The sequence below is a fragment of the Triticum dicoccoides genome, chromosome 7A (genome assembly GCF_002162155.2).
Source record: "Triticum dicoccoides isolate Atlit2015 ecotype Zavitan chromosome 7A, WEW_v2.0, whole genome shotgun sequence".
Lineage (NCBI taxonomy): Eukaryota > Viridiplantae > Streptophyta > Magnoliopsida > Poales > Poaceae > Triticum > Triticum dicoccoides.
Genome location: NC_041392.1, coordinates 501,095,435 through 501,111,706, shown reverse-complemented (window position 1 = coordinate 501,111,706; position 16,272 = coordinate 501,095,435). Strand labels below are relative to the sequence as shown.

The window sequence follows — 16,272 nt, the reverse complement described above, 5'->3', positions numbered from 1 at the left end:
TATCTCTATTGGCAAGCTTAATTGTAACATCAATCTCTTCTATCTCAGTAGGTGCAATATCATGCATAATTTCTTTGTATAAGGAATGAGGTATTGCACTTGCACTAGCACCCATATCACATAAGCCATGATAGCAATGGTCTCCTATTTTAACAAAAATAACAGGCATGCCTACAACAGGTCTATGTTTATTTTTAATATCAAGTCTAGCAATTCTAGCAGATTCATTGCAGAAGTAAATAACATGCCCATCAATATTATCAGCCAAGAGATCTTTAACCATAGCAACACTAGGTTCAACTTTAATTTGCTCAGGGGGGTTAGGTGTCTTAATATTACTTTTGTTAACCACAGTTGAAGCTTTAGCATGATCCTTTATTCTAACAGGGAAAGGTGGTTTCTCAATATAAGTAGTAGGAGCAACAGGATCATTATAAGTGATAGTCTTTTCTTCAACTTTAATAGGTGCAACTATTTTTAGTTCAATGGGAGGATTATATTTAAACCACTTCTCTTTAGGGAGATCAACATGAATAGCAAAGGATTCACAGAAAGAAGCTACTATCTCAGAGTCAAGTCCATATTTAGTGCTAAATTCACAGAAAGCATCGGTATCCATAAAAGATTTAACACAATCAAACTTAGGTGTTATACCTGACTCCTTACCTTCGTCGAGGTCCCAATCTTCAGAGTTGCGTTTAATTATTTCCAATAAATCCCATTTGAATTCAATAGTCTTCATCATAAAAGATCCAATACAAGAAGTATCGAGCATTGAGCGATTACTAAGAGAAAGCCAAGCATAATTTTTTTGAATAATCATTTCTTTTGAGAGCTCATGATTGGGGCATGAATATAACATTGACTTAAGCCTCCCCCAAGCTTGAGCGATGCTTTATCCTTCGCGAGGCCAAAAATTATATATATAATTGCGACCACGATGAACAAGATGCATAGGATAAAACTTCTGATGAAATTCCAATTTCAATCGGTTGTAGTTCCATGATCCCATATCATCACATAGCCTAAACCATGTCAATGCCTCTCCCTTCAAAGATAAAGGGAAGACCTTCTTCTTGATAACATCATCGGGCATACTTGCAAGCTTAAATAATCCACAAACTTCATCCACATAGATTAGGTGCAAATCGGGATGTAATGTTCCATCACCGGTGAAAGGATTAGCTAGCAGTTTCTCTATCATACCCGAAGGAATTTCAAAGTAAACATTTTTAGTAGGTTCAGTAGGTTGAGCAGCAACTCTTTGCTCTATTGGTCGGGGTGAAGATACCCTGAACAAGCCCCTCAAAGGATTATGTTCCATAGTAACAAGTGACAGTAAATTTCAGCACACTATATAAATTTTTCCTTACCAAATTCCACCTACCAAAGGCGCTTCACTCCCCGGCAACGACGCCAGAAAAGATTCTTAATGACCCACAAGTGTAGAGGATCTATCGTAGCCTTTTCGATAAGTAAGAGTGTCGAACCCAACGAGGAGCAGAAGGAAATGATAAGCGCTTTTTAGCAACGTATTCTCTGCAAGCACTGAAATTATCGGTAACAGATAGTTTTGTGATAAGATAATTTGTAACGGGTAACAAGTAATAAAAGTAAATTAGGTGCAACAATATGGCCCAAACCTTTTTGTAGCAAAGGACAAGCCTGGACAAACTCTTATATAGAGGAAAGCGCTCCCGAGAACACATGTGAATTATCGTCAAGCTAGTTTTCATCATGATCATATGATTCGCGTTCGGTACTTCGATAATTTGATATGTGGGTGGACCGGTGCTTGGGTACTGCCCTTACTTGGACAAGCATCCCACTTATGATTAACCCATATTGCAAGCATCCGCAACTACAACAGAGGTATTAAGGTAAACCTAACCATAGCATGAAACATATGGATCCAAATGAGCCCCTTACGAAGCAACGCATAAACTAGGGTTTAAGCTTCTGTCACTCTAGCAACCCATCATCTACTTATTACTTCCCAATGCCTTTCTCTAGGCCCAAACAATGGTGAAGTGTCATGTAGTCGACGTTCACATGATACCACTAGAGGGATGACAACATACATCTCATCAAAATATCGAACGAATACCAAGTTCACATGACTACTTATAGCAAGATTTCTCCCATGTCCTCAGGAACAAACGTAACTACTCACAAAGCATATTCATGTTCATAATCAGAGGGGTATTAATATGCATAATGGATCTAAACATATGATCTTCCACCAAGTAAACCAACTAGCATCAACTATAAGGAGTAATCAACACTACTAGCAACCCACAGGTACCAATCTGAGGTTTGGATACAAATATTGGATACAAGAGATGAACTAGGGTTTGAGATGAGATGGTGCTGGTGAAGATGTTGATGGGGACTGGCCCCCTCCCGATGAGAGGATCGTTGGTGATGACGATGGTGATGATTTCCCCCTCCCGGAGGGAAGTTTCCCCAGCAGAACAGCTCCGCCAGAGCCCTAGATTGGTTCCGCCAAGGTTCCGCCTCATGGCGGCGAAGTTTTGTCCCGTGAGCTTGCTTATGATTTTTTTCCTCGACGAAAGACTCCATATAGCCAAAGATGGGCATTGGAGGGCCACCAGGGGGCCCACGAGGCAGGGGGCGCGCCCCCACCCTCATGGACGGTGGGTGGCCCCCTCTGGTACTTCTTTCGCCCAATATTTTTTATATATTCTGAAAATAATTCCCGTGGAGTTTCAGGACTTTTGGAGGTGTGCAGAATATGTCTCTAATATTTGCTCCTTTTCCATCCCAGAATTCCAGCTGCCGGCATCCCCCCTCTTCATGTAAACCTTGTAAAAAAAGAGAGAAAAGGCATAAGTATTGTGACATAATGTGTAATAACAATCCATAATGCAATAAATATCGATATAAAAGCATGATGCAAAATGGATGTATCAAGAATGCATGGACGTAGAACCAACATCATAGGCCCTGCGGTGCACTTGATTTCTCGCTATGGTCTGCCTGGGAAATAGAGTGGAGCCCCGTGACGTGACCCTGAGGACAAGCCTGCCATCAATCATCTCATGATCCACCAACAATTCCTGGACATACTATATCCAATTGGATCGCCATTCCGAACAGACAATTGTATCGCAACAACAGGACACGAAAACATGACGCATGGATAAATCAGCACAAGGTGAATAAACTACACAACACACGCAAAACAAACGAGAAAACCTTAGTGTAGGGAAGACGAAGGAAGACGACGGATGGTGCACCCAACCGAATGACGACATCACTGAATCCTGTAGGCGTCACGAAGCAACCAAACATGCGAAAGAAACAAGGATCAAACAAACCCACCTCGTCAAACAGAGCACACAAAAATGACCAAAGAAACGGCTCACCTAGAATTCATATATGCCCAACCACCACAATCAAAGCATGCGAAGAAGGTCGCAGTGCCCTAAGAGGCCATGCGACGACAAAAGACGACTTCTCCCGGACGTTTCCCTGGCAAAGCCCAAAAAACTTCCGGCGATCGTTGCCTACCTCGAGCAGCCGATGATGGTCATGTGGACAAAAACATGCACTGCCCTCAAACCACCCCGTAGACGGGCCGCCCAAGAAACTCCCGAAGCCGCTTCCATTCAAGGGGAAAGAAGCGAGGTGGAGCTAGTATGGATCAAAAGAGAGAGCCACACGAAGAAAGACAAAATAATATGAGAGACGGTGCCGAACGACCGAGCACACGAAGCGCTTGTAAGCAACGCAATAACGCATGGCAATCGATGTCCCATCCCGCGTTAGGCAGTCCAGCACAACACACACTACCCGACAGAGGATGTCCGGGTAGTGCGAGCAAGACTCCTCGACAGTGGGTTGCAAAGCCCATGTAAAACCCCAACTCGGAACACAACGACTTGCGTCGTGCCTGACCGGTCCGACCGGTGACATGTAGGCTCCACATCGGGCTATGAGTCGGTTAGGCAAACAAATCGGGTCACCAAGTTCGCAACTCACTCGTTGCCTGCCCGCACCCATGTGGGGCCAACGGAACCTGACCGACTAGCCCCATGGGCGAGCCGGCTTTGCGGGCGTGACGTAGGAACCAGGCGACGCGAGCGAACCAACCCGACACGGGGCAGACGATCCTAAAAGATGGCCCCACGGACAAGGCGGTATTGCAAACGCGCGAGAAGACCCGACCAGCATGAACAACCAGCCTAACAGAGATGGCCTCGCATGTGAGCAGGGCGGAAATGCCACATGACATTGGCCCGGTGCCCGCCTGCAGTCCACCCGCCATTAACCCCCAAGGCTCCTCCCCCGGGTGTGCACGATCCGGACAGATCAGACGGCGTGAAGAGCACTCAGAAGGCGCCCGCGATACGCCACTAAGAATCGACCGGTGTGGACGGCCTCACCCTTGCGGATGCGTCCGACGGCGCCCCATGATGGTGGCCCCGGGCACGCCCACGGTCCATAGATTATGGACCCGCCGAGGCGATAAGACAACATGAAGAGCCCGTGAAGGCCTCCGCGGCACACCACTCGAAAACGAACGGTGCTGAGGGCGCTTTCACCCTCGAAGAGCCCCAGGAGACGGATACAATAACATCTTTATAGGAATTCTAGTTGCTCTCAATTGCAGGTAGGAATAAACCATTGTAGTGAGGTTGATTATGCTCCAACGATGAATAACCATACGAGAATTGGTTTAGCATTTCATGACTAATTTTCTACAATAAAATATATAAGAGACATTACACTTTGTTTTGACATGAATATTACAGTACATTTTTGGTCTAAAGAGAGCCCGAGCCTTGTGATCTACCTTTGGAAACGGCGAAACGCCACCGAGAATCCACGAGATATAGCTGCCACGCACGCGGAGCTCACCTCACCACGCGGAGAAAACAGAGGAGAAAGAGAAGAGAAGAGAAAATATCCCTCCCACCTCGTCACCCCAGCTTCCTCCGCTGCCTCACCACAGCACGCCGACGAGCTCTCTCCAGTCTCCACGCACGACGCCTCCTCTCCCCTTCCCCCAGATCCGAAGCGACTGCCGCCGGCTCGCGATCTTCCCGAACCGTACAAGAACCCGGCCGTGGCGGCGGCCGCGGCAGCGACGTACGGTGGCGGCGAGGGGTGTATGAGGAGCAGGAACGACTGCGGGACCGCGATTCGGAGCAGGAGCCGGTGGGGCAAGTGCGGCTGACCCGCGCCTGAGCGAGAGGCCGGTCTGTGTGTCTGGTGGGATCGTGGGAGGAGGGAGAAGAAAGAAAGAAAGGTCGATCTTGGGAAGCTTCCACTACGGGCTCCGAGATGCAGAACGGCGATTTGCGCAAGAAGGTTCGTGCTCTTGGATTCTTTGGCTTTGCTTGTTTAGACGGGAGTAGTGAAAATGTTGGGAATGATAGCAATTCGAGTAAGAGGTCCAGATGGTTTTAATATTAGTTTAAGCGAATAAAACTAGGTGACATGCTGTGACTTTAGGACATTTTTGTTTGGTAATGTTGTTATTCTACAAAGTAGCTACTGGTTATAAGGACACCTCCTTCAGTCTTTGGTAATAATTTATTTTTCGCACATGCTACAAAGAGAGTGAATTGTAAATTTGTAATGTCAGAGGTGTGCGCAGTTCTTGGCTCTGGAGTATGTGATTACATCCCAAAGGAATATCTTTATACGTACCTGGTAGTAACAGCGGAAAACCTTTGCTCCAGTCCACTGTTTCGTTGGAAGCTATATGTCATACTGACACTAGATGATTAAGTTGTAGGTGGAGAGGGACTTGCTCAGGCAGTTCTTTCTCTGGTTTTGTCATTAATACCACTGAACGTCTGTGATTAACTTGCAGCAGTGTTTTTGATTTGGAAATGTATCTTTGACCCCTTAAACTATTGGCCGGGTGTAGATCTGGTCCCACAGTCAGACATTTTTGCCCTTGAACTGCCATTTCGTGTACTTTTGGTCCCTCAAGGCGGTTTGACCATTTCAAAGCGGTTTTTACTGATGCGGCGCCAGCACCATGTGTCTGCCGCATCACTAATCTCATTCTAAAAATCCACAAACCTATTTAAAAAGCAGAGAAACAAAACAAAAAAAGGAAAATATAATTAAAAATGATATTTCATATTCTGTATTTACAGGGAATTTGAGAGAAAAAAGGAGCAATCCGACATTTTTTGGTTTATTAGAAGAAAAGCAATTTAATAAAAGAATCATAATCTCCTTCTATTTGCAATTTCTTGATTTTTCTTTTGACTATTTTTTTGTTTTCTTGATTTTTGAAAATCTGAGGTTTTTGTAAATAAAAAGACTTTCTCGAGTTTTTTTACCCCATTATGCTGTATATGATTTTACTCTTTCCCCCTTTCTGATAGTTTTCTCCATTTCTTCAAAACTGATGTCTTTTTACTAGATTCGTTGATATCTTCGTTTGAAGTATATATATATTATTTGCCTTTTTCTGCTTCTTACTTAAATTTTAGGAATTTCCGGGAGGAAATTGGTAAGACTGCAGATATGTGATTTGGCCTACATGTAGATGCCACATCGATCAAAACCATTTTGGAACAGTCAAAACCACCTCGATGGAGCAAAAATATACAGTATTGAGAGTTGAAGGGTGAAAGTATCCGTTTTAGGAGTTGACGACCAGATCTACACCCAAAATAATAGTTTAGGGGTCAAAAGTACACATTTTCCTTTTGATCATAGAGTAACCAAGTGGTAGTACCATCATCGATGGTCATTGTCTTCTGTGTTTCGTAGGTTTAATGTGCAACAGTATTAGTTATCTGACTATTTTCTCTAATTCAGAGTGCAGCGGAAATTGATTTCTTTACTGAATATGGCGATACTAATCGATACAAAGTTCTGGAGGTCATAGGCAAAGGTAGTTATGGACTTGTATGTTCTGCAAATGATACACAAACAGGAGAGAAGGTTGCAATAAAGAAGATACACAACATTTTTGAGCATATATCGGATGCTGCACGCATACTCCGTGAAATCAAGCTTCTCAGGCTTCTTAGGCATCCTGATGTAGTGGAAATAAAGCATATCTTGCTCCCCCCATCCAAAAAGGATTTCAAAGATATATATGTTGTCTTTGAACTTATGGAGTCAGATCTTCATCAAGTAATAAAGGCTAATGATGATTTGACGAGGGAGCATTATCAGTTTTTCTTGTATCAGATGCTTCGAGCTTTGAAATATATGCACACAGGTATGCACTTCCTCACAGTCTTTTTATGAAGATAAATGTTACGTGCGCTTCTATTCTTATGGAACGACCATGTAGCTATTTGACTATTGTTTCTTTCCTGCACTTGCATTGTTGTATGCTAATTTGCATGCAAATTTCACTTGTAACCATTTGATGATTTGATTCATCCCTTTTCCCCCTTCCTGTTCTTTCTTTTATTGAGATGGCACTGGAACAATTACATGAGTTCTAATTAACATCTATTGAACGGGTCGACTGATTTAAAGTTTGGTACAGTTTGGTCGAGATGATAGTCGTTCTGAATGCACGCCATGGCCTGCATCTAAGGCCTGGTTTGAAATGAAGCAATGCTGTTGTAGCATGTAGGCTTGTTATTGCAATATGCTCCTGTGCCAGTGTATACGCGATGGACCCCGACCACTGATGTTTATGGCCCCAACCTATTTGCTGTATCATTGTGTATGACAATCACCTGTGTTTATGGTGTCTTGTTCTGCATTTGCCCACTAAGGCATGCTGAGTATCTGGGTATTGATTACTGATGCAGCATTGCACATGACAACTCAGATATTTAGTTGCACAAATAAAAGTAAAAGGTTGCTCCTTTATTTTTTGAACCCGTGTCAACTTTGGCTAGTTTGGTATTTACCGAAACCATAGCATATTTGGTTCCATACTCTATTTGTATTTGCATGGTTGATTTTTAATGTTGGAAATTATATAATATCATTTCAGTTGCTACATATGTTCAGAATTGGCTAAATATTGTTTGTGCTTTGATGCAGCAAATGTCTATCACCGAGATTTGAAGCCCAAGAATGTGCTTGCCAACGCAAATTGCAAACTCAAAATTTGTGACTTTGGCTTGGCGAGAGTTGCATTCAATGATGCACCTACGACAGTCTTCTGGACAGTAAGCAATATCTTTTGTTATTGTATCTCAATAGCATATGTTATTGGTTGATCTTGCAGTACTAACAATTGGAGATTTACTAGCACCGAATCATGCTTTGTTCCCCGTTGTCATGTTGAACTTAAGGTTGTCATTCGAGACGCAATGGTTCTAACAAAGGGAAAGTGAATATCTAATGATCAGTGCACTGTCACATACAAGTTGAAATAAGATGTCATCTAGTTTTACTTTTAAGTGGGTCTTCACGAAGCCATTTCCTCATTTTGGTTTTAGGGTGGGATTGGGGTCGACGGTTCTGAAGCTAACCATTAATTTAGGGCCTTGGGGCTGCTCTGGAGTCTTCCATTGCTCATCCAATGTTTTCTATTCCTGTCAAATGAACTTCTAAATTAGAATAAACTTCGCTTTTCAGGATTATGTGGCAACAAGATGGTATAGAGCACCTGAACTTTGTGGGTCCTTCTATTCTAAGGTAAGCAATGTTACAAACTTATGATTTATCAGAAGTTAGAGAGGTTGACATGTATACATATAGATGATGCCGACCTAATAGGCATTATTTTTGTGTGATGGTACTGGTACTGGTGCTGGTAAATGACATTGTTGGGATGCGGGTCTGGAACTTGATGTCCGGTGCCTGTTGATCACCTCACCTTGTAGTGAGTATGAGGGAATTGGCCATGAGGTGAGTATGAGGGAAATTACAGCAGTGACGGCAGCAGCAAGATAAACAGTACATTGTAATTGAGTTTAAATGGTAAACAGTAAAGATACTCTTTTGCCCGCGCCCATCTGGACTGTCCATTGCTTCTCGTCTTGATCAACTGGATCATTGGTTAACTGACGAAGTGCCAATAGGAATACAACACTAGTGGGTTCAGTCAGGGTCCTGACAGTCGGAGTCACCTCACATTGTAGTGAGTATTGAGGGAATTGCCATGAGGCGGCTTTTGACTTCTTTTTAATATTTGGATTTGTCTGTCTTATATGCCTATAGCACCAAAAAAAAAGTGTAATGCATCGTTTACACCTGTATGCGCAAATTTGAGCAAAAAAGTTGATGCCATGAACTCATCATATACTTGTAAATCAGCAAATGTCCCATGGCAAATTGGCAATAAAGAAGTAACACTAATGATTCATAAGCCCATATTGTATGCTGTTCAAACTTGTAACTGTGCTGTCATATGGCTGCAAACAATAGAATGATGGATAGCACTGCAAGGTTGGAACTCCATGTCTTTGCGTGTATCACTAAATGTTTGTATACATATTGTACACCAAGGACCACTGCAGTTTTAGACCACATCATTACCGATACTCTAATATAGTTGTACACTTGTACTAGTAGCTCCTCATGGTTCCTCCACTAGCACCTCTGGACAATCACAAGTTGCGATTGTCCTTACCTGACAGCCTCGCAACAACACCTCTCAAGGTATCCACACGTATAAAAGCGGGAACGCTGTGTGCTAGCCTAGTAGCCTGCTAGGGTGCTAGCACTGACAAGCACGGCCAGGCTTTCATGGGTGGGAGTGGTGGCTAGGCTTTCTGAAGTCCCACGAATTTGTGCCCCTAATGCCAACATGCCTCCCTTTGCATAGATTCCCGTGGTAGGTCTCCACATTGGAGGCTCACTGAGCCCAGTAGGTACCAGACCACTTTCCGAAACCTGTTCCAGCCTGTTAGTGTTTGTCGCACATAAATAACTTGAATGGGAACTAAACCATGTGGCAACTATCTTGCCATACCATGTTCATATTCCATATTGGGGAAACATGAATAGAGTTTGAATTATAATTTTAATAGGAATGCGGTTTTGCTTACTAACTACCATTCAGATGTGGCTACCGTCGAGTTTGAATTATTTTCTGCACAATTTACCTGTTTATACACCCTCTTAATTTACAGTAGAGAAGGTAGATAGCAACTATCACTAACAACCTTCCGTAAGTAAATGGATCCCTTCAGCACAATTTCTTTTGCTCATGCTGCTTATTGCAAAGTTGGAAACATATCCGTTACTTGAGCAACTGAACAGTGCATAGCATTAGTTGGGTTAAAGAAATATTCAAATGGTCCCGATTGGAAGTTGACTGTCCCAATTACAAATCGTCTTATTTGGTATTGACCACAGTTGTGGCATTATTTTTCTGTTATATTTCTTTTGTAAACAAGATCTTCCCCCGGTCCTGATTTGAGTTGGTATGGCCAATTGTTCGTGTCACTGAAATTTGCCATCTTTTGGGTTGCAGTATACACCAGCTATTGATATATGGAGTATAGGGTGCATTTTTGCCGAGGTGTTGATTGGAAAGCCTCTATTTCCTGGTAAAAATGTTGTTCACCAGCTGGATTTGATAACTGATGTTCTGGGGACACCTTCATTAGATGCTATTTCTCAGGTATGGATCTTTGGAAGTTTGCTGTCAAAGTTATACGTAGTTCTGTCTCCTTAAAATTTTCTACTGTCCTACCTCTGCTAAGGTGCGGAATGACAAGGCAAGAAAATATCTGACATGCATGCGGAAGAAACAGCCTGCTTCGTTTTCGCAGAAATTTCCAAAGGCTGACCCATTAGCATTACGATTGCTTAGGAGGCTTCTAGCTTTTGATCCAAAGGATCGTCCCTCTGCTGAAGAGGTATGCCATATATATGAATCTTAACCGGTCCCATGTTCTGCATCTGGCAGTACAAGATATTGTGATCTTGATATATCTGCAAATTGTAGGCATTGGCAGATCCATACTTTAATGGACTAGCAAAGGTAGAGCGAGAACCATCTTGTCAACCGATACCAAAAATTGAATTTGAATTTGAGGGTCGTAGAGTAACAAAGGAGGACATCAAGGAACTGATCTTTGAAGAAATTTTGGAGTATCATCCTCAATTACTGAAGGAGCATATCAGTGGAACAGACAGACGAAACTTTGTTCATTTAAGGTTAGATATGTTATTGCACACTTGTTTATCTTCTCTTAGTCATCATCCATGTCTGATATGCTTGCATCTTCTGGTATTGCAGTGCTGTCGACCAATTTAAGAAACGCTTCGCTGAACTCGAGGAAAATGGTGGCGAAAATGGATCAGCTGTTTCATCACAGAGGAAACATTCTTCTTTGCCAAGGTAAATGTCTTATTTCCAACTCAAATCTCTTTTACTGGGATGGGATCTAGACAGCTAATCATTTATACAAGGGATGATCCAGTCATAATATGTATTGATATCACCAATGATGCAACATGAAGAATAAAACATCCATTTTCAAACTGCTTGCACCCTTTCTTTTGGCAAAAGTCTCAGTCCCATTCAAGCATCTAGTCCTAACTAACAGACTTTGTTCTTTCTTCATTACTTTCTTATATTGCTGGTTCTAATTTTGTAATTTTTGTAAAATGAAAGCTTTATTACCCCCGGCCTCTGCATCGCTGATACATGCAGCCCTGATTATTACATTATTTATTACAAGCCATCAAAAAGCAACATAACCACACGAAACATTTAGGCCTAATGAAAAAGACAGGCCACACATAGCATCACTAGAGAGTACAGACTGAGAAGCCTATCACTACTTCACTAGCACACCATCCAAACCAGGACATAAACTCCCTGGTAAGCCACTCTAGCTTCTTGGTGCCAAGCTCTGTTGTGCTGCACCTTCTGTAACAATGCCCATGATTGCAGCCAACTGATACACGATCATAGCACCTGCCTGCAAGATTGGACCTTATTGTAAAAAATAATACTCCCTCCAATCCAAATTAATCGAGGCCACGCTTGGATTCGTTGTAAATAAATACAGAGGTGTTTATTTTACACCTGTATCTTACCGTCCGCTCAGCAATTCTCGGCCGGTAACAAAGCGATGAGCCGTGACCTATATTCTTTACAGGTGTATTTGAAAAGAACACGACAATCCAAACAGGGCCTGACGCAGCCTCTATACAACATTGTACAGAGGTTGTATAGAGACCGTGTCAATTAATTTGGATCAGAGGGAGTACTGTTTCTACAAAGCCAAATAGACCAAAAAACTGCTCCAGCCCCGATCATAATAAAGTGCTTGTAGCGATTTATCTACCCCCCCTGCAGCCACGTCCCAAATATATGTGAAATACTACAGGATGCAGTAATGTTAAATGCTAAATAAACAGCCTGCCATGCAATGCATGCTAACACGCAATAAAAGAATGCTGAATGGTCTCCTGTTCATAGCAAAAGCCGCGTTGCGCGTCCCGCTGTCATTTACATTTAAGTATTTAACCAAATTATCTTGTGTGAGGATAACCCCCGGCAAAGAAACGGAAGGAACACCTTGATTGCTGGTTCTAATGGTCAGTAGAAAGTAGAAATTCGCGGCACTGTTTTCCTGAAGTATAAAATGTTAAGGTTGATCTTGACAAAGAATCATTGAAGGTTTCATCTAAATCAAACCATCGTGCTTGTGAACCTCGATTAATGAGAAGTAGTTGAAAAAGGTCAAATCTTTCTCCAAATTTTCCGTTTCTAGTAGCTATAATGCACATTTTCCCTAGCAATGATTGACATGACTAAGGTATGTGCGTCTTTTTCTCCTTTGAAGCTAGTATTAAATAAAATTAACATGCAGAGTGACTGTTAAGATTAAGATGATCCTAGTGAGACCCGGGAAGATTTAGTTTCTTGTGATGTTTTTCTGTCAATGTGTCTTGCTTGAAATTCTGACAATTGAAGACCTATGACAGGTAGTCTAGTTTGGCCATCCAACTGTTGGAGTATTCGGTGCCATCTTTTGATGCAATACTCTGACATATACATCCTGCCTCTCCGACATGTGTTTCCTCTTATAGTCCCCCCCCCGACACAAGTATAGCCCAACGGTAGCGCACTCTGCTAAAATACCTTCAAAGGATCATAGGCACACGGCATCATCTAGTACAAAGCATGCAGTTGATGTATCTTGGGAAGTACAAATTCAGAGAGTATACATTGCTCAAAGAGAGTTAAACATCACGTTGATCTACTTTTGTCAAGTTAACATTTTTTGTTTCACTACCATCAAAGAGAGTTAAAAATCTTCTGGATGTTGTTGTGGGGTTACTAATGCCTTTCTTTTGCAGGCAATCCTTCAACCCCCATTAGACGTGTAATGACCTGTGACAGTGAAAACTCACAGGATATGAAGATCCAAGAAGCTTACCATCTGTACTCCCTCGGCAACCAAAATATGAAGCACCGCACTCTCAGAACCAAGTATCTAGTGGGTCAGTGCTTGATGCGACAGGTCCAACTCCCAACACAATATGTACATGGAGGAGTATATGTAGACTCCAGATCAGGGAACTTACTTCTATCTGCATCATGGTATAAGGGTTGATATACCAGGTGAGGAGTATATGTAGACTCCAGATCAGGGAACTTACTTCTATCTGCATCATGGTATAAGGGTTGATATACCAGGTGACAGTATCGCACAGGCAGTCTCTGTTCCTCATGGCTCAGTTCTGGCTGTATGTTGCAGCATGGCGTTTCCAGGGATGTTTCGAGCCTAGGGTTATTTGGCATTGAATCATGGAGGTCTGGCTTTTTTATTTGTTAGTCCCCCAAATCATGGAGGTCGAACCTAGGATTCCAGCTTCATCTTGTACATGGGATGTTTCACAGCTTCTTTGCAACCAAGCCCCCCAAATGTACCACACAGTTGGATCATAATGTGCCTCCTAGGGATTGAGTTGCAAAGCTCGTTTGTTCTGAATGCTTAAACTTTTTCCATGGGAAGCTGTGAGGTGGCTAGGTCAAAGAATAGGATTGTCGTGATTTACTTCAACCGCTAATATCAGTTGTTTAGGAAATACTCCTGCATTTTAACGCGAGGGACCTTGCTGTGTTTAGCAGCGTGTTAACCAAAGGAACTTGAGCATATAATCTGAATCATTTCCAATAGTTACTGTAAAGGAATGTGCGAAGGTCGGATGCCATAGACCAAATTAACTGTTCCGGTGAGCTGGGTAAATAAACTGTTCTTTTCCATCGATATTGATGTTGTTCCATATGATTTTCTTCATACATCTTTTTCAGATGCATGCCAATTGCTTTTATGTGGCATATTGTGTATGATGGCATGCCTAATAACAGCGTGACGACATTGGTTAAGTCTCCTAGCAGCTGTCCGGAAGTTATTTTCGTAAATTTGATAACTGGTTGAAGTATAATGTTATCACTGAAGATCGAAGAATGCAATTGCAAAAGAACTAACAGAGTAGTGGACAGTCTGTTTTGTGTTGCCTGAAGCTGCAACTTTTCTTCCTTCTATTCATTCTCTCTTATTCTGAATTACAAAGCAAAGGTAGACCTCACGATCCGTAATCCTCGCGCCATCCCACGAGCGAGTCGTGCGTCCACTAGAAACGGTCCTAGTTTGTTAGGCAATGACCAGCACAACTAATCCTATCTCTAACTAACTGAAAAACCGAAAGGAAAGGAGCTAAACTACCTGCAGCCTGACGGTGACAACAGCCTGATGAGCTACAGTAAAGTTCCAGAAAAAAAACAGCTAACTAAGAGGGGAGGATGCACTAGGATTTATTCAACATTCACTCCCTAAACCTTGTGCATCTTCGTGATCTCCACCATGCCGATCTTTGCTCGCTGCTCCTGGAGCTTCCCACTACCAAGTGCCTTGGTAAGCAAGTCGGCCATCTGCTCTTCGGTCCTCACGAATTCGATCTGCATCTTCCCGTTTTCCACACACTCCCTGATATAGTGATACTTAATATCAATATGCTTGCTTCGCTCGTGGAAGACGGGGTTCTTGCACAATGAAATTGCCGATTTGTTGTCCATGTTGAGCACGACCGATTTCACTGCTTCCACCTTGATCTCACTAAGGCGCGCCAGCCACACACCCTGACAAGCTGCTGTTGCTGCAGCAACATACTCAGCCTCACATGAAGAAAGGGTTACAATGCTCTGTTTCTTCGATTGCCAGCTTACCAGGTTGCTTCCAAGGAAAAACATGAGACCTGTCGTGCTTCTGCGCGTGTCCAGACATCCACCATGGTCACTATCACTGTACCCAATCAGGGGAGCATCAGCCGCGCCACGGGAGTAGTGCACTCCCCAATTCAGAGTTCTTGCTATGTAGCGCAGGATGTGCTTTACTGCAGCCAAGTGTTCCTGGGTAGGTGCCTCCATGAACCTTGACACAAATCCAACCGAGAATGTGAGATCAGGTCTTGTGTGAATGAGATAGCGCAGCATCCCTACTATGCTTCTGAATTCAGTTGCGTCCACTGGTTGAGCTGTACTGTCTTTGCTCAACTTAAACCTGGGCTGCATAGGTACACGGCAGGAGTTGCAACCTGTCATATCAGCTCTGTCAAGTATCTTGGCAGCATACCCAGCCTGACAGAGATCAATTCCCCCATCGTGCTGGTGAACTTCTATGCCCAGATAGTAATTCAGATGCCCTAGATCACTCATCTTGAACAGCGTCTGCATCTCATCTTTGAATCTGCTGATCTTCTCCTCATCTGATCCAGTGATGATCAGATCATCCACATAACCCCGACTACCAGCCGAGATTCTGCATCCCCTCTTGCATATATTCCATGCTCGGAGGGACATCTCTTGAATTTTAATCCTGTCAAGCAAGTGTCTAGCTTGGTGTTCCATGCCCGCGGGGCCTGTTTCAGCCCATACAACGCCTTGTCAAGTTTCAGCACCTTGCTCGTTTGCTCAGTAATTACGAACCCTGGAGGCTGTGTCACATACATTTCCTCTCTGAGCTCACCATTTAGGAATGCAGACTTTACATCCATATGATGCACTGTCCAACCTGCACTGGCTGCCATGGCGAGAAGAAAACGCACTGATTCCATTCTTGCCACAGGTGCAAACACCTCTTCATAGTCGACACCCTGCTTCTGCACATATCCCTTAGCCACCAAACGAGCTTTGTGCTTTACTATCTCACCATCTGCATCTTTCTTCACTTTGTAAACCCACTTTAAACCAATCGAACGGTGCCCTCGAGGGAGATCAACCAGAGCCCAGGTGTGGTTGGCCTCGATCGATGCCATCTCGTCGGCCATTGCCAGCTGCCAGCACTCGTGTTGCTTAGCCTCTTCAAACGAGCCTGGTTCTTCTCCTTGCAGGAG

General features: G+C 43.2%; 1 protein-coding gene across 3 annotated transcripts; it reads left to right on the top strand.

The window, feature by feature from the left end:
* The first annotated feature begins 4,888 nt into the window (after positions 1-4,888).
* On the top strand, positions 4,889-14,060 carry LOC119328306 (mitogen-activated protein kinase 11-like). 3 transcript variants are annotated; one of them, XR_005158913.1, is made up of 10 exons: positions 4,891-5,337; positions 6,811-7,219; positions 8,005-8,132; positions 8,545-8,604; positions 10,388-10,537; positions 10,620-10,775; positions 10,865-11,076; positions 11,159-11,260; positions 13,234-13,498; positions 13,574-14,060. XR_005158913.1 is itself a non-coding variant. In XM_037601313.1 (9 exons), the coding sequence occupies exons 1-9, from the start codon at positions 5,311-5,313 to the stop codon at positions 13,183-13,185; spliced, it is 1,443 nt and encodes a 480-aa protein (XP_037457210.1). In that variant the 5' UTR covers positions 4,889-5,310; the 3' UTR covers positions 13,186-13,200. The 3 variants fall into 3 exon arrangements, 2 of the variants coding, with proteins under 2 accessions (XP_037457210.1, XP_037457209.1); XM_037601313.1 differs by lacking the exons at positions 13,234-13,498; positions 13,574-14,060 and adding an exon at positions 12,987-13,200 and having other exon boundaries at positions 4,889-5,337; XM_037601312.1 differs by having other exon boundaries at positions 13,234-14,060.
* Positions 14,061-16,272: the final 2,212 nt, after the last annotated feature.

Coding starts and splice junctions, on each gene's coding strand:
- LOC119328306 (XM_037601313.1), top strand. CDS start 5,311: ATGCAGAACGGCGATTTGCGCAAGAAG. Junction 8,133..8,544: donor CTACGACAGTCTTCTGGACA/GTAAGCAATATC, acceptor TTCGCTTTTCAG/GATTATGTGGCAACAAGATG. Junction 10,538..10,619: donor CATTAGATGCTATTTCTCAG/GTATGGATCTTT, acceptor ACCTCTGCTAAG/GTGCGGAATGACAAGGCAAG.